This window comes from Saccostrea cucullata, unplaced genomic scaffold, assembly GCF_032062105.1.
Source record: "Saccostrea cucullata isolate Sc308-1 unplaced genomic scaffold, CSIRO_AGI_Scuc_v1 ctg1591, whole genome shotgun sequence".
Classification (NCBI taxonomy): domain Eukaryota; kingdom Metazoa; phylum Mollusca; class Bivalvia; order Ostreida; family Ostreidae; genus Saccostrea; species Saccostrea cuccullata.
The window spans coordinates 19033-39124 of NW_026920303.1; the positions used below are offsets into that span (position 1 = coordinate 19033).

At 32.4% G+C, this 20092-nt stretch overlaps 1 protein-coding gene across 1 annotated transcript in view; it reads left to right on the plus strand.

Moving 5' to 3' along the window:
* LOC134246621 (leucine-rich repeat-containing protein 3B-like) overlaps positions 1-20092 on the plus strand; it is a 60483-nt gene that overhangs the window by 11648 nt on the left and 28743 nt on the right. Inside the window, exon 2 of the mRNA XM_062729002.1 lies at positions 2001-2072. Within this exon, the coding sequence (XP_062584986.1) occupies positions 2001-2072 (72 nt within the window). The remainder of the gene's footprint in view (positions 1-2000; positions 2073-20092) is intronic.

The following is a 20092-nucleotide window of genomic DNA, read 5'->3' on the forward strand; positions in this document are numbered from 1 at the left end:
TCTAACAATATGTTTCTTCCACATAATTGCCTAAAATTGAAATAGCAACGTTCCTGCCATCTTGATGCTATTTGTTTGGAGGCATTACATACTCTTAGGAATGTGATTCTTTGTCAACATTTATGCAAACTTCATTAATGATGAAATTTTATATTCTTCATTTATTTTTGATGCTTTCATTTACATTGCGATGGTTAAGAGTGATTTTGTTTCAAGAATTAATTACAAAGGCCAAAAGAACATACACTTCTCTTATAAATCATGGTATAATAAAAGTTTCATATGAAACTTGAAGTTAACCCACAGTAATCATGCCTTTAAGTCAAAGTGAATATTAACCTAAATTGTAAGTAAAGCTAACAGAGGCTGAGCTTAAGTTCTTGTTAACTTAATATTGCATTTATAATTGGAGTGGTTAAGTTCTTCAACTGAAATGGCATTCAAACAATTAAAATCTTATTCAACAACAAGCAAAATGCACAAAACATACTAACTGAGATCCTTCATATACTGGTTCCTTCAACATGATGTGCACCGTCACGGTAGTTCAGTTGGTACGCAGCACTGTTAAGGCTTACTACGAAAAATCAACGGAAAACAGAAGTGCAAAAACGGGCATTGTTTTTAAAACTGAATTTATTTTTATGCAGCTGTTCTATTATCACAGAACTTAAAATTTATGGAAATAGCATAGTACAACCTACGCTGTACTGTATGGAGTTTTGTCCAATCGATGGACAGTCACGTGGCGAATGCATAGTAGGTACACGGAATGTAGGTCAATAACAAAGTTCAATATCGCAAGGGCATACCCTAGTTGAAATTAAAAATTCAAGCTATTAATTGTTTCTGCATATTTTGTACTTTCTGGAAAGTGCTGCTGCTTTGAATAGAATCCGCGTTTTAATAGCTAAAATTTCAAGTAAATAGGCCAATGTCGAAATATGTTTGACTTTTACCACATATTTTGTGTACTTATAAAGTCATGCTCTCGATTTAAAGAAAGCAGCAGCACTTTTCAAGTTAAAGAACATATCCTCTATTTATATTCAAAAAGTGGTCAAGATTTATTTAGTGTATGCCCTTGCGAAAGAGCGATTTAATGAGTCACCTCGATGTACAATATATCTATCCTGAACATAAAAACACGACAGAACTATCTAAATACATTCTCTCGATAGTAAATGAATAATCGCACTAAATAAATGATATACATTGGTATTATTAGCCTATTAAAAACCTGTAAATAATATTCTATTTTATAATAAAAAGCATTTCTCATTGTAAAAAAAATCATAAATCTGCCTTTCACAGCACATGAAATACGTCATTTTAACCAAAATGACGTCATGACTGACACAGTTCATCGAGATCAGTGATTTGTTTAAAACCAGCTGTATGGGATTTAACTAGCGACTTTTGTTAATGCATTGATAATTCTTATTTTTTGTTTATTAAGCTTATACAATTTAGAGTTGCAAATTATTTAATTTTCGGGTAATATGAGGAATGCATAAACGTCATATTTTTGATGTGACGTCACAGTTAACTTTTCCCGTATAAATTAGGCCCTGTCCCCTTTTTCTAGCCTTAACAGTGCTGCGTAGAGCGCTCGCCCTGTGATTGGAAGGTCGTGTGTTCGAATCAATTAAGGCCGGAACTGGCTAAATGCAATAGAACATAGGCTGTAATTGATCCTTAGCCAAGCGCGCTCGGCACTTTGAAATGAACATTGCAGGTCCTCTGGATAAGACATTAAAACCAAGGACTTGTGTCACGGTAGGCGTTTGAACGATCAAGAACGGTGACAGTTCAATGGCTCTGAGTATCTAGTAAAGGTCTTAATCTGAAGCTGTTCAACTGCATATGTAAACATGCACTAAATCTCATATTTGTAAAATTGTCTGGATTTTTTGTTTATTTCTTTGGATTTTGATGGCAATAAACCAAATGCTTATAGCAAAAATGCTCGATTAAATAATTTCAAAAATCTGTTTCAGACGGCTGAACTCCAACAAGATAACTACAATTCAAAACAACACCTTTGATGGTTTTCAAAATTTAAAAATACTGTAAGTATTTTGTAGCTGCATCAGTAATCTAAGCATCAGATTAAAAAACTGAGGTGTGTATTAGGTTTCAAGAATTACCGAGATCAAAGACAAATTACTTTCTTCACACTCCTCAGAGATCCACCAATATTTGAAAACCCAAAGTAAGTAATGAGCATGAATGACAAAGACTGTTAGTGGAATTCTATTTGCTTGACTCATAACCAGAAAATAATGAGCTTATTGTTTGATGTATGACTCTCATGCATATACCAAACCGATTTTCTCCCTTTATATTTCTTTAAAACACTGGGCAGCAAATTCCGGTTTATATGAATTTCAAACTACAGTGTATATTGAGTTTGAAATTATTTGTCTTCTGGGTCAGTAAGTAACAACTTGTCGTTAAGCTTAGCTGGGGTGGATTAAAAATGAATTTCAAGCAAGAACTTTAATCCAATATTTTCTCAGACGTCCTTGTTGAATTGTACTCGCCCATTTCATATGTTATCATTAAATAGTTGGACTGTAACAGATGGAAATGACGTAAGCTGCATATTTCAAAACTTGCCAGTAATTGTTCCGCATTGTTGCTTTTTCCAATTCTGTGAAGTTCATAGCCCCTGGGCAGGGGTTTTGTGGTAGGGCGGGGCTCTATTCATTATATAGTAAACATGCATTTATTTAATTCTTTGAAAATTTTAACTCAATTTTGGTGTTATATAAACAAACTTAGTGCATGGTTGTGATGCACAAGGATGCTTTTCTCAAAAATTGTAAAACTCATGGCCCTGGTGATTGGGGGCTACGATTTATTATATAGTTAAAGGCATAATTTCTTTGAAAATATTCTTTTTTACTCCTGGTTATAAAGCAAAGAATCTTAGTCTATAGTTATGACGAACAAGAATGTTTCTTTCACAATTGTGAGATTCATGGGCCCTAGGTCAAATGGTCTTATCTGAGTGCGGGTCTCTATTAAATGTGAATTAATTCTATTAAAAATGTTGAGAAGGTAAACAAGTTATGATGAAAAATTGTGTTTATCTAATTTTTTTTTTCAAAAAAAACTGTGGTATCCGGGTTTTGGTCTTTCTCGGGGCCAAGGGTAGCTATATTGATAGGGGTTATATTGATAATAAAGTGAAGATGTGTTAATTCTTTAAAATTCAATTATGTGCATACTTTTAATGATGAGGATACCTCTACCAAATTTGTGAATTTCATGACCTTGGGATATTGGTTTTAGTGTATGGATAGGGCTGGGTTGAATCTGTAGTAAAAATGCATTATTTCATTGAACATCTTTTCTGCTCCTTGGTATTTCGCAAGAAAACAGAATCAAAGTTTTCATAAGCAAGGATATTTTCATCAGAATTTTTAACACCAGGATCATTTCTTCAGGCGTTTTGGTCCTAGCCAGAGCTCTATTTATTCACCTTTTGCCATGTACTTTTGATAATTAATCATTGTAAATAATGCATTTGAATGTTTTAAGAATAAGAGAATTATGCAAAAATATTTAGTATATAATACAAAAAATTCTTTCATAGTTTTGATTATCGGATAGACTTGTAAATAATAAATAAATATCAGACAAAAATAACTTAAATGTTCTACAAAGACCAAGAGAAGCCAATGTGAGAGGTCACAACATGGGGATTAAAAAAGTACAGGAAAAACTAACAGTTTCTTAATAGTCTGCATGGTTATAGTACTAAATGGGAGATTAGAATTCAATGTTTTAATTGTTAATAAATACCTCAAAAACCATTTCATTGATCCTGGCTATCCCATTTATCTTGCTTTTGGGCAACAAAACTTTCTCATTTTATGGTTCTATTTTCTATTATATGGATCCTTTAAATTGTAGTATTATACTCAGTTGACCATTAAGGTCCTTGGGCCCTTTGTTAGTTTTTTTTATATCTCTTGGATTAATCATTTCTCTTTTTATGGTATGTGAATAAAATAGTGCAGCAGTTAAGAAATATGCAGTCAAGATCAGGTGCAAGAGATATTCAGTCACACATCGTTATCTCGAACTCGACGGGACTATTAAGTTCGATATATCCAAGGATTCAAGATATTCAAGGTGAAATATCTAAAAACCAAATCCTGACCTATACGCGGCACAATACGGTCATTGAGCAGTGAGGGATCTCGACGGTTTGGCAAAATTGGCGATACTGTTAAGTATGAAACTTATTGAGATAACGAACAGTATTCAAGATCAAAAGTCCCTAAAGCATGCAGCATTGTTGAGGCTGTTGAAAAAAGGATGCGGGGTCTAGTTTATACAGGAAAGGTTTACTGTAACGTCACACAAAAATATGACTTTTATGTACTCATAATACCAGAAAATGAAATAACTTGCAAATTAAAACTGTATTAGCATGATAAACAACAAAATAATTTATCAATGCATTAAAAAAAGTTGCTAAGTAAATACCATACAGCTGGTTTTAACAAAGCATTTATCTCAATGAACTTGACGTCATTTTGGTAACAATGATGTATTTCATGTGCTGTGAAAGGCAGATTGAAGAATTTCTAACAATGAAAATGCGTTTTATTATAAAACTGATTATTGTTAATAGGTTTCAAAAAAGGCTATTAACACCAACGTATATCCTTTGTTTAGTGCGATTATTCATTATCTATCGAGAGAATGTATTTAAATAATTTGTCGTTTTTTTATGTTCAGGTTAGGTATATTTTACATCAAGGAGCCTCATTAAATTGTTCTTTCGTAATGGCATACACTAAATAAATCTTGACCATTTTTGAATATAGATAAAGGATATGTTTCTTAACTTGAAAAGACTTCTTCGCCAAACGACATGCGTTAGAAGTGAAAGCCAAAAGGTTTTTAGTTGAGACCTTAAAACCCTTTATAACTTTTTTACGAGCTCGAGAGGCGTTTGCACGATAAGTAACCTTCACTGCTCACTGCTCAGTGGCCCTGAGTTGTCCAGTATAGTATTTGAAGCCCTTCATCCGTATATGGACACCTGCATACGAGAGAAAAATACTTGAATAGAATATAAAAAATATACAATCAATCAAACATAAAAAAAAATTATCGAGATCATACGATAAACATTATAAGATTAAAAGGTCCGTCTTGTTCTCCGTGTGAAGGTATATGTTACACTGATTGCAATAAATAAAATAGAGGTACTGTAAGCACTGAGCTAATTAAATGATAACCCCGCCTACAACATGATTATAATGGTCCATGTTCTTCTCTCAAAGATCCGATATAAATATCAAATCAAAAAGGAAAATATGAGGTGCACAAATGGCACTATAGAAAATATGAGAAAGTATCATTTAATGTTATTCAATGGTACAGGAGATTTTGCGTATAAGAGATGGGTACCCTTCAATATTATAGAAAGAATGCCAGTGTCAATATTTTGATATGGGAATCCCAAAGTTTTTGTCCTATTAAAAGTTAAATAGAAGGTGCACAATGGCACTATATAACAAGGATTTTGTGAACGTCTCATTAAATTTCATTTCGTGGTAAAATAGGAATAGCGGATAAAACCTGGATATCCCAAAGTGTAACAGACGGACGGATGTACAGACAGACGGAGGGATACCCCTTTGTTTTTCAAGCGGTAGGTATAATAAATAAATAAATGAAAGAAAAATAAAGATAAAATAAATAATAATAATAATAATAATAATAATATGAATCAATGAAAGAAGGTCTTAATATAAGGAATACACCTGTGAAATATGAAAAACCTAGTTCTAACTGTTCAGCAGTTATGACCAAGGTTAAAGTTTCTAAACAGTGGGTTAACTCCTAGGTCAAGGTCGAAAGGTAAAACATATTTATACCATCTGAAAGGTCTTGTCATAATGAATTCTTATGTGAAGTATGAAAGCCCTAGTTCCAACTTTTCAAAAACTATAGCCAAGGTTTAAGTGTGGTATTTTTTGTAGAAGTTGGTCAAACTCCAATGTCAAGGTTAAAAGGTATAAAATGGTGGTACCTAAAGATAGATCTTTTCACAAGGAATACACCCGTATTACAGTGTGTATATGAAAGCCATAGCCCCACCTACTCGAATTTGGGCTAGGTTAATGTTGACAGCGGATAGAAAGAGACAAACAGACAGACAGACAGAACAAAAACAATATACCTCCGAAATCTTTCTATTCGTGGGCATAATTAATATAAATTAAGAACAACAAATAAATAAAAAAATGAATTGATAAATAGATAAACAAATAGATGGATAAATAAATAAAAAGATATTAAGAAATTTAAGAAAAACAAAGTTGTTGAAAGCAATATATTCATTTTGTGCACAGAAGCGTTTAGCAGATTACAATGTGTATTTTCAAATCTCACATTTTTACAGTTCATGAGCGTATTTTATTTGTCATTGACACCGTGTACATACTACTTACAGTATGCTATGCATGCTTATTAGCTATAGAATGGTAAACACGACATTGCAATGTGTCAATTTTCTCTGAGTAATTTACAATTAAACAAAAATAAATAAATTTCTTTGGTAATTCCATGATTCTAGAAAAAATCCATATGACAAGTTTAGTCCTAAAAAGCTATTAATGCACATGTATATAATCTCAAGTATTGACAAGTTAAATTATTTTATTATATAGTCTATTTATAGTCCCTATATAATCTATACAAACGCAAACAGTTCATAATACTACAAATTCACCGGATTTTAGGCCGTATTCACCGGAGGGTCAATTCGCGTGCAACGGCATAGTGACGTCACAATCAAAATATCAAACAACGTTGTAAACAATGGTTGCAACGGCCGCAGCGAGCTACGTATCTGAGCAGGAAAACGATTATTCAAACCCTTTTCAGGATTATTTTTTTAACATCTGGACGTCTTACATATAGCCAAACTCGGAAAGGAAAACACGGAGTTTACAAACAGTAATCTGGAGATTTTTTAATTTTCATCAATGGAAGATCGACAATGAAAATGGTGTCGTCATACAGCCTTCAATGTCAAATCCCGACTATATAATAAAACAATTATGGACTCTTTTGGTGTTGAATATGGTTCAATATGAATATTTTTCTGGTGAATAACAAACCATATTCAACACCAAAAGAGTCCATAATTGTATATTATATCTAATAATTCAATCTGTGTCATATTGATGTACATGTTTATAATATCTGGTTGTTTTCCACTTGTGTCATTGGAATGTTGTTGAACACAAAATCCAGTAATGACCACAAAATAACAAATATCTTTAGATATCCATTTCTTCAAGTTTGTAATGAAAAAGACGAAGATAACAAACATTGATCGATCTAAAAAAGAATTTATAAACTATACAAAACTGTGGAGGGAAGTACAGACACACGAAAAAAAAAAATTCCAGAGTGGGATAAGGTGCTTAGGAGAAGTAAATATTCCCTGTTGACCGTTCACACCCGCCATGAGCACTATGTATTGTTCACGTAGAAGGGATGATCCACAGTCAAACACAGCAAATGAACAAATACCTAATAATAAGTCTGAAACACGTCAGCCAAAATATGGCCAATGATTATATTTGCTAGCAAGGTCATTATATCGACAATGAAATTTATAAAGTGCTGAGTTGTAAATTGGCCCATATGAAAAAATACTATTAGAATTCAATCGGAGTATTCAGTTGACTACTAGTTGACGGTCAACTGACCGTCAATTGACCATTAGTTGAATTTTTGCCATGCAAATGAGGGAGCGGTCAACTCATTTGCATAGAGTGGACCACTGTTGAATGCTCCTATATATTCTTTGCAGTTGACCGTTAGTTGAATACTCCACTATTTCCTTTACAGTTGACCGCTAGTTGAATACTCCACTATTTTCTTTGCAGTTGGCCGCTAGTTGATTACTCCTCTATTTCCATTGCAGTTGACCGCTAGTTGATTACTCCTCTATTTCCTTTGCAGTTGACCGCTAGTTGAATACTCCATTAGTCAGTGCACATAGGTTTTTGAAAAAAAAAATGGAGGGAGACTTGAAATCTAAGACAAGCAGTGTTCCTGAAAATATGAAAAGTCAAACCAATAGAGTTTCTAATTTGACATAAATGTACTTGTAAATCTAAATGCATTATAAATGAATTGAGCTGGCACACTCTCATAAGTTGTTAGCCTTCTTAATTTTCTGGGCAGAAAAGGTTACATGTATATATAGATTTAGTCTAAAGCAACGGTATATTTTTTTTACCAACACAACAAAACACTTGATGCATGACAAGTTTTTAGAATTCTTTCAATATTTAAAAAAGTACACAAAAATAGGGAGTTTCGGGACCTATACTGGCTAGAGTTTTTTGTATTCCTATTATCTGTTTAAAAATAATAAGCTTAGTAAAACAAATCTTAAAATTTTATATACTTACAATAGTACATGAGATATTTCACACGCGGAATCATCACGAAGACAATAATGTTTCAAATCAAAATTCCCATCTTCTACAGAAAACACACATGTACTGATTCAAATCTTGGTTGTTGTAATTATGGTATAACAAACCCGATCTTTGATAATGTAATTTTGAACCCAACATAAATGTAGCGTGGGAGAAATTTCTAACAAGTCGGAGTGTTCAACTAGTGGTCAACTCTAGTTCTACATGAAATTTCAAAGTATTAGCATTGTTACAACGCACTTTGAAAAATTACGCACTTTGAAAAAAATTTTCAAAGTGCGTTAAATTTTGGGACCAGGTTAACGCACTTTGAAAAATTTTTTCAAAGTGCGTTGAATTTGGGACCAAATCAACGCACTTTGAAAAATTTTTTCAAAGTGCGTTAAGACTGTACATCATAATTTTACACCATGTAAACAATTAACGCACTTTGAAAAAATTTTCATGAAACAAAAGGAATTAGACATATATTTTAGAAATAGACAACAGTATTATCCCCTCGCAACGTATGATGGGATATAGTGATAAACTTTCAAGAATCGCCATATTTTGAAATAATCATAAATATGATAACATGTATCTAATATCTTTTCTCATGTCTTACGCAAATAAAGAAAACATATATAAATTAATAAAATACAATTATTTAGTTTTAAATAGCTTTAAAATTGGTGAAAAATAAGCATTTTTTTCGTGTTTTGTCTTTAAACATATAACCCCCTCCCCCCGTGAAACACAAAAAGCTTTGGCATAAAGAGCTACAGCCACGAAGTGCCAAAATATGCCCTGTCTCCAAAATAAATGAAATTTTACTCTGTGATAGGTTAGACTTTGTGGGTTATAACACAATTTATTTTTTAGTGATATCTTTTCCAGTTTTATTTTTATAGTCGTTTGAAAATGGTATTGTTTCAAGTAAAATCTTCATGTACGAGGGTTGTCCCATAAAATCATGGACAAAACGTTTTTCTCGAAAAGTAATGGGCGGACTCAGCTGAAAATTTCAGTAAATGTTTATTTATCATATTTAAGTGCATGATAATTTTTTTGATAAAATATAGGCAAAAATAAAGATTTTATTATGCTTGAATGAGCACAGGGTATTGTCCTACGGCGCACGGTCAAAAAACCAAGGTTTTATTAAAGAATACACAAGTTTGATTTCAAAATAAAAGTTTTAAATAGATATGATTTGGATTAAAACTATCCTAATTCAATTCCACAATCAATTTTGTAGTCTTTGTAAAAATTTCAAGGCATTTGGTTAATTGTTGGCAGTTTCTCGAGCATTTGAAATGAGAAAGTGGTAAACACAACACACGAAAAATGGCGACGTTTTATGACGTTATGGCGCACCGGAGAGCAGTTCAGTTTTATTTCGATGTTGTAATGACACCTAAAGAGACTTGAAATGAACATAGGAGAAAAAAGATTATAAAAATATCACCGTATCTTAAGTATACAAATGAAATGGGAGTTTCTTTAGCGAAGTCTTTTTGATCGAGACCCTGGGGGATAAAAAACATAGGGACAAACTCCTATTGTTATAGCAAATAAGACGCTGTCACAGTAGACCGCTGATATGAGATTTTCTATTAGTTGAATGATGGTGAGAATATTGTCCGTAACTTACTAATAAATCTTCAAAAGATCGCATGATGGTGCCAGTATTGGTTCTTCGACTTTTTATGGAGACTAAAGAATGTGTATCAATGAAATTCCTAAATTTAAGTCGGACTCATCCAACTTCATTTTCAGCAAAGATAAAATATGACGCTGTTTTACACACTTTGACGTTATAATCCATGCGCCGTAAGGTGATACAATACATGGCATAAAATCTCATAATTTGTTTATTTATGCATATATTTATCTGAAATTTGCTATGTATATTACTTAAATATGTACTAAATAATAGTGAAAATTTCAGAACGCAGTGATGTTTATTTTTCACACTAGACAACTTGCCCACGATTTTACGGGACAACCCTCGTATAACGTCATGACTTTTGACGTTATATATATTGTAACGGTATGACGTTAACGTTATTTAAATGAAGGTAATTATACCTATATTATTGGAAGGGGGATCCGCTAAAATAAACACTACCTAAGAATTTAGGATATTTTATCATAGGACCGTTAAGAAGTTTTGAATCATGAGATAAATACAATGTCATGTAGCTAGGTAGTTTTTGCTTTGATTAAAAAAAGTGTAAACTATTGTTATATTGTCCTGTTAAATCAAAAACAACTTTTTAAAATGATACATTAGGAGAAAATAGGGATAAATTATTCACGGTGTAAATTTTATCTGTATCCACAGTATTGATTAATACGTAAAGTCACGAAAAGTGAATATTAAGTGTTCATTTTTTGGGGGGGGGGGGGTGAAATCATAGTACATGTATAGGCAACAGAAGGCTGTTTTAATAGCCGTTGCAACTTGTGCGATTATTCAAAACACAAGGGTCGTGCGTAATTAACATTATCATGTGTATATACATGTATTTGTTGCGTATCATGCTAAATTGTATGGACATTTTGTTTAAAATTGTCCCTCGGACTTGTTGTACATATGGAAGGATATAATTTTGCCGACATACCTTCACACGTTTTTAATCGTCAAGTGTTATCCTTTCGGCAGAAGCTCTAAGGTAGTGTACATTGCTATGCATACTGGAAATTCATTCGAGATTCATAGTCAAAGACATTTGACGGCACTTGTTTTGGATAAAATGTAAATTAATTACCAAATCTATAACCACACTATTTAAACCTCTTTAAACGCCAACAGATGAACAGGCACGGATCCAGAATTTTTTTCCAGTAAAAAAAATATACAAGCCAGAAATCTCTTCTCGTGCAAAAAAAAAAAAAGAAGCAAACATACAAAACAAATCAACAGCAAACCCCCCAAACAAACAAAACAAACCCACATAAACTCCTTTCCCATGTTTCGGATTGTTTGCCCCATCTTCTCAAGACACGGTGTGGAGTCGGCACACAGCTCTTTCCCCCAGAATGGGAGAGTATGGGCATTGTGGTCGTGGTTTGCGATGAAGATTGTGTTTCCCATACAAATAAAACCATGACTTTTTATACAAACTCAACACAGATTCCAGGGTTTCAGTGTCATTTAGGAGGGATCCAAGGTCACTTTTTACTTAGTTTAGTATTGGTATTTAAAACTCCGCAAATCCAAGACTCTTCATTTAGATCCGCGCATGGATGAATACCAGGTATACAGACAAAGGAGGTAACGTTTATAATTTACCAATTCAACGGATTCCTATCAAATTGCTATCATATCGGGGATAGAGAGAAAAAATGTGAAAATAACACATCCTAAATACCAAGCTAGCATATTTTAAAATTATGATCTATGAAGGTAACGAAATTACATGCGCGAGATAATTCTGATATTCTGGGACACCCCATGTATTAAATAACTGCTGTCATTTTATATAATGTTTGATACCCCTTTTGATCAAAAACTGGAATATGTAAGTCCGTTCAAGTGTAGATCAAGGCCAGTTATATGTTATGCAGTTTAAGATCTATATTATATTTTTTAACAATAAAGAAGATTAAAGATCACCCCTGCTGTTGTGATATGGAACCCTTTCGACCATGCAACAATTACAAAATCAATGTTGCTGATCAGCCAGGGATATTTTTTACAATTATATAATAAAGAAAGTAAATTACCCTACCCTGTTGATTTATGTTTGTATTTATGAATGACCCCCCCCCCCCTCCAAACACTATCGAATAGATTTATTTCACTTCGTCAATTTTTTCACTTGTAAAAATTGATTTTTTTTCGATTGTGTATGTAGGTATAATTTCTTTAGATTTGCCCTTGCATCTACCTCCAACTAACTGACGACCTGTAGCATAGATTACTTATAAAATATTTGGAACACCTACAGGTAAATATTTAAAGTACATTGCGAAGGGGGCGTTGCGAAAATATTTTATAAATATTGAATTCAAAGACACACCAATACACTGACATATTTCTGTATTTTATATTTTTACCAAATGAAATTATAATTGTTAGAAATATATATTGATGAAAATATCAATAAACAGTATACATGTACATACATCGATGTCCTCAGTGCGAAGCTACGCACAGCATCATTAATTATAGGATTTTTGCTTTTGAAGCAGTATGAAAATTTACTTTTCTACACCTGCATAAAATTATTTCAGAAGATTTTGTTTAAAAGTAAAATAGATCGATGGCTGATATATGTATGTAAAGTGCGGCTATATAATATGTAAGAGTGCTGACTCTACCTCTCGTAATATTATAAGGAACTTGAAATTGACATATACTCATCCAAGTTCAAGATTTTGTTTCGTGGAATTGCAGACAATTAATGTCCAAATTCTTCAATTTCGTACATTTTTTTCTTTTTTATTAATATTTTAGCAGCAAGCCAGCACAATATTTTTTTGCTTGTATAACGAAGGGCAGACGTGATTATGATATTCCATATTTTCACAGTGATATAGATTCAGAAAGGGGGGAGGGAGGTCCATTTTTCAATTTGTTAATTACAACGAAGATAGTGTAGATCTACAGCTTTAAAACGAAAACAGGCGATTGAAAGGGGGTGAAATTGGAGATAATAGAAACAAAGCTCTGTAAATGCATGTAATTTAATGATATAGAGTAAAGTTTAAGTGATTCATCTTGAAAAAAATCAATTACCATCTAAAATAATTACAGTCTTTATGACGTCACAATTGACGTATAATGTATTACTTTTAACGTCATGTTCACATACTGACAGAGAAATGTACCATATGGTTTTTGAGTTTTGAATTCAGATAATATAGATCAAAGGTCATGCCTCTCCACAAATATCGTTTCAAACAATCTACTGACAATTTTTAAAAATATATTTTGTGTAATTTTTATACAGCTATTGTTATGTAAACCAAATATTACCGAATGTTTAACAAAACTGGTGAATCTTTGCGACATCAAAATTTAAATGTAAAGGCATATTTCATATTGGCCACACGTATGAACAATGATTATATTAAGCGTGTAGATTCGTATCAGCAATATTTATACATATGGTAAGTATAAAAGTTGTTCTTGACTGTGGCCATACTTAATTTTGGGAAAATCTGTCGAAAAATCGGCATTTTTCAACGTTTTTATGAAGCCGTCGCATCTTCAAACCATCGCACGTGCCTAACAGCGCATTATTTAATAAAATGAGTTAAGTAACGAAAAGAAGTATGTTGTCCTCTAATAATTAACGTATAATACCAGCCATGAAAAGAAACTCGATTTTTGTGAAAAACACAGGGCCAAATATGATGGTTCGTGGCTTTACCTCTTTGTAAAATGACAGTCCATATTACCTGTAAATAAGGAATTTTTGTTTCACGGGGGGGGGGGGGGGAGATGTTTTAAAACTATTTTCAGTTTTCCGTTGATTTCTATAGTGAAAAACACAAGTTTTGCCAAAATTATAGAGTTATCTCTCTTTGGAATCCCAAATAAGTAAAGTTTTTTTGAAAATTCATATGAATATCTATAAAAATTTTGAGAATCATTCCAATATGTTAACTTTTGAGAATTGACTTAGAGATATGTGGAAGAATAATACTATCCTTCGTAGTTCTTTACGCATATGAATCTTGGCCTTTTGACCCCAAATTCAAAAGGGGTCTTCCTAAGGCCATAATGATTCTGTTATGTTAAATTTCATTGCAAAAGCTCAAAGGGTTGTCGAGATATCGTGTGGAAACGAAAGCGTTACAGAAAGACGGATGGACGGACAGCTAGACGGACGGACGGACAGATAGACCCAAATTAATGTCCCCCACTTTTCAAGCGGGGGACAAAAAGTATGAAATCAGGTTCAAATGATAATTTATCATACCTGAGATTTGTAGGAATATTGACTAAGCCATGCAGAATTCTTTTCAAAGTGCGTTAATATGGTCGATATTAACCCACTTTGAAAATTTTTTTTTTTTTTCAAAGTGCGTTAACATGGTCCCAAAAATTAACGCACTTTGAAAAATTTTTTCAAAGTGCGTAATTTTTTCAAAGTGCGTTGCCACATAGCATTCAACTAATTGTCAACTGGCCGTTTTATGCAAATCAGTTGATCGCTTTTCAGAAAAGCATTCAACTCCGAGTGGTCAACTGTTTTTGCATTATCAGTTGACGACTAGTTGACGGTTAGTTGACGGCTAGTTGACGGTCAACTACACATTTTCGCATGGGGGTTGTTGAAATAACGGTGACATCAGCAAGTTATCTGTCAGTATCCTGCCTCAGTATAAAAATCGATCGTATTCGTAACATACTCTTGAGTATCATATAAAATGGGAAATGTAAGCACTATATCCAGGTGATATTACTACATAAATAAGAAAATTTATCTTTTCTTTTGTCGGACAATTTAGTTCTTATTTGGCACTTATTGTCTATAGTCAGTAAAACATCCAAATATAAAACACTTGTTACAGATTCTGTGGTGCCTTTTATTTCAAGTGCATTGGGATATTTTGAGCCGAAATATAAATACAAGTAATTATTGTTAATTTATAACTCTTTCATTGATTTGCTTTACATGCACAGATATTTATTCTTTAAAAATGAGGGCAGTGATTGTATACTGAGTGATTGATATATTCTCTTATGAATTTAAAATATAATCCTAAAACGTTATTGATAACATAGAAGCAGCGACGGTCCTGCTTTCATGTTGACATTTGTTTTGATGGGCCATTCCCTTTTGCCGTTAGGGATGAGATTTTCCCCTCAAGAAAGTTGCAGTGTTTTTTTTTCCAAAATTACTAACGATGTTCATTATGTTCACCTTTTTCATTATTCAGTTGGTTGATGACACATTAAACATTGAATTCATTCTGTACTTACATAAATTCAGTTTTTCTATGTTATAAATAAAACTGAAACATGCTTTCTAGCCTGTCATGTATGATACTAAATTTAAAGTATATAAATAACAGAAATAATTATTTGCAAAGGCTTATATTATTTTTTTCAAAAATCTGTTTTAGGTTGTTACATTCCAACAATATAACCGTAATTTAGAGCAATGCCTTTCATGGGTTGCCAAATTTACAGACACTGTAAGTTAATATTTATAATCTGAAACAGCGTAAGTCACTCCTTCATGGTATATCGACCAATTATCTGATTTAGAGATCTGTGTTTACTATTCTTATATAATGATAATTATAAGGACCAGAGACCTAGCCCAAAAGGTCACCTGACCTGACCTGACCTGCGTTGCGGCCTCGGTCAAGTCAAGTTAGCGAGCGGACCTTATTTCACCATGTTAAACTCACAAAGGGTAATCAATTAATTATTTTAATATGCCGATATAATGAAAATGAATCTACACTGAGTGCATAATATTCGATGTAGGAGTATTTTTTCTTTCATCAGGATTCGCCAATCCCTAATGTAGATTTTCCAAAGGGTTTGGAAAAGTTTTGGAATTCCATGGAATTCCAATCATTTCTATATCAAACTCGAAAAGTTTGTTTGGAAGTTTATGGAATATTTTGGAATTTGAAAAAAAACAGACTTAGACATTTTTTGGTTTGGAAAGTAGTAGAATTCTTTGGAAAAAATGATAAAATGAGAAACTTAGCCATTTTCTGCACTGGAAAACTGGAAAATTACTTAGAATTTTTTTAACTGTCGACTAATAGTACAATAACATCGAGATCCAAGTCGGGCTCGATGAACAATTGATTTAAACAACACGCCGAAATATTATATTAATATTGCATGTAGTTGAGTGTAACATTGAAAATTTCCACCCAAAGAAAACCATTGTCAACCGAGGCGCAGCAGTGAACCATGCGCGCATAAATTCTGCGCAGTCGCAATTTTTTGAAATACCACCCGTCGTCAAGCAATGTTAACTGTTGCTACGCTGGAGGGCGTGACTTCATTATTCAGCGGGGTATAGTGTTTTTTAGCAAATGTTTCTCAATCAATCAGATTCAACTAATTTACGTGAAAGTATAATATTCAAAAATATCAAATGCCATGTTGATGTTGCACAGAAGGAAAGTTGGAAAGAAAGTGTCTTGAACAGGGGAATCATGATTAGCTTGGGATGGAAGAAGATGAAGACATTTCAAGACCCGGTAGGTACAATATTGTACAGTATTTTATGTGCCCTTGAATGAAGAACGCTTCTGCTACTGTTCATTAGTCTGGGCACCACACAAAAACTGCCCGATGGTGAAATCATTAGTGCACTATTTTAATTTTGTAATAAATATTTAACAACTCTAAACATATCGTTAAGATCATGGATTTTAATCCGAATTTCTTCGTTTGGGATCGAATTGATGTAAAGAATTTTACCTGTACCTTCCTTTGTTCAAGATAACATTTACAGAGTATGATGTACAATATGATTAATCATATAATTTTTAATGCATGTTCATGATCATTTTCAGCTTTTATTTTAATTATTTTATAGTTGCTGCATTGTGCCTGAGATCCCCAAAGTGCTGGCGTTTGATAACTTGGTGGATGTAGATGCTTAGCCAATCAGTCACTAGGCTTGTGAATATAGTGAGAACTAGCTCAAATTATCATTCAAATCAAGTAAACTAACTTTGACTTTATTATTCCATGTCTCTTAGTATTAGATAAGAAAAAAAATATTGCAACTTTGCCAAGGAAACAAATTTTAAAGGTTTATATTCTTAACACGCTTAAATACCTTATAATAATAATTTAAAACAATGAATTCTGACAGCTTATCTAAACATGCTAACTGCACAGGCATGCATAATTATTTTAGATCAAATAGCAATCATCTACTATGAAGTATACATGCATTTTACAGGAATCCGGATGCTCACAAGGAAAAAAGCTGTATGAAAAAACCCAAAAAGGTCAGATTTCTTAATTAATATTTCTATTGTTTTGTATAGCTTTAGTTTAATATTTGTCATTTACTAGTATTATATGGATATCAATAATGATGCATCTTAATGGTAATCTTTTCTTTCAGAAATTGTGCAAGTGTCTGTGGACAGTGTGGGTATTATCAAAATCCAACATTCTGAGCCTTCATACTGAAAGTGAATCCGTTCCTGACACCAGTTATCTGTCAACCCTCTAACATGACCATTTACTAATTTCATGGGATATCAGTGAGGAATTGATTCTCTTGCAAACACGTCAGAAGTTTTTGATCTTCATTAATCGGGATCTTTGGCACGTACATTGGGGGAAAATAGCATCTGTTGATTTTATGGGATCTTTGTATCAATATAGTTGTGTAGTACATATTTTTTGCATTTAATACATGTGTTTGTCACTCTAGTCATTAACTTTGTACCAGTACATAAGCCACTGGCAGTTTATTGTTAATGTATACCCGGTTGAGGTTTCAATGGCCTCTTCAATTCCATGGCCAATGTCATTTAATAAAACTAACTTCTTATTTCAGAAAATGCAGACTGAAGATTACTAAATACATGTATATCATAACATGATTATCATTAATTTAACCTTGGCAAGGTGATTCTCCAGTAATCATATTTTCTCTGGATATTTTTGTAAATAACCTTAAGCTTTGATGTAAAAATACTTTCAGTGAGAATACATTTAAAAAGTGTGCTTAGATTGTACACCTGAGAGTATATGCAATATTTGTCTCAAAAAACATTGTAAAAGAAAAAAAATGAATTTTCAATTTTGAAAATATAGAGTTTATCTATGAAAATGTTTGATGTTATTAAGTTTTTTTGTAATTATGTGGCACTAATTATTTCAGTTTTCATTGTACATGTACACTGTAAGCTACTGTGTACATGTAAAATGTAGGAGGATTTCAGGGAAGAAAAGTGTGACAGACGGACAGACGGACGGACATGAGTAACAACAATATACCCGAACTTTTCTTAGAAAGTGCGGGTATAATGAAAAAAGGCAAAATTTAATAACCCAAAAGACATGTAAAGCTGAATTATAATGGATAATAATAATTTCAGTCATCATAATAACTGATATGATCATATATGGGCAATAATCCATTTAGTTATTTATGATAATAACAATACGTTAGGCTATAATAATGTCATTGATTTAAGTGTTCGGTAAATATTATGCTTATAAATATGTAATTAACTGACTCCAGAAAGGAAAGTCTTCGAATTCATTATTCATTATTCCATGATTTGACGTTTCAATTTCATTTCGTTCTAATTAAACTGAATGCTTATAGTAAAACATTTGTAAGAATTTATGTATCTTTTTTTTCAGATGGCTATCCTCCAACAAGATAAGCATAATCAAAAAGAATGTCTTTAATGGTTTGCCAAATTTACTGGAACTGTGAGTGTTTTGTATGTGTAAAAATTTTCCATGTGTCGAATTCGAAACAAAAATGTTACCATTGTGTCATAAATGAGCAAGTGTCGTTTAAAAAGCTTTTTCCTGCGCTGTAGCTTTATAATTTGCAGAAATTAAAAAAACTTAGATCAGTGATGGGTATATAAACAAAACTTTAGTGCTCCAAGGAACGGCATCTTAACAGACACAAATAAATCTTATAGTGTGAGGAAAAAAACATGGATAATAAGACTGTGATAGAACCAGAAAAATGATTCCAAAACAAAGCTAAAATTAATCCCAAAATCCCACAAAAGCCCACATCCAAAGCTAAAATAAATATTGAAAATGAAATCATTCGAATTTTATAACAATCCCCTAAAAGAGATTTTTAGACTGTCTTTACTGCAATTTTCAGTCTACAAATATTCATCTTGGTATACCGATCCTGGTTTATTTTCAAAATATTTCAATCTCAGTTTGTGTGGCAAAATTAGTTTATCAAAGTACACTTTCAAAGTAAACTGTCATAAACTCATGAAGATATAAATTAAATCAAAACCTTGCCTGAAAAAAATCACAAAAGTAAATTTAACAATCCTGACTATTTTGCCAGGTAGGTCAATTACGGTCAAGTGATATGTAACGCTAGTATTTTTTTAATGTATTTTTTTTTATAACAAACTGTGCACATGCGAAATAGCATAAAATAAATAAGCTTTAAAATTAAAAATGCGCTGTATTTAAGCACTGATAAATATTTTATAAGTAGGTCAAAGGTAAAGATCACTAGGTCGGTAACCAAAATAATTTCATAAGGAAGAAAACTATTTTGATATGTCGGTAACAAAGGTGCCTTAAAACTTTACTTTAGAATTGAATTACGCTGATACCTCCAAAAAATAATTATCTCAGATTTCCTTAATACTGTTGTTCTCCGCCTTTTTAAATAAAATCAAACACAAACCTTAAAAGTATATTTATCTGAAAAGTTTTACACCTGTAATTTTTTCTATCAATAAAATAAATAATGTTATGTTGCAACAATTTGAACGATTGGGATTTTGTTTAGACTTTTACGATTCAAAGTTTTTGCTGTTTATCTGTCAGAAACTTTATGCATGAAACATACGAAGATTACGAACAGGATTCAAGCTCAAAAGTCCATAAACAATTGAATGTCTTCGGTTGTACAAATTATGCATGTTGTGACCACTCGATCGCT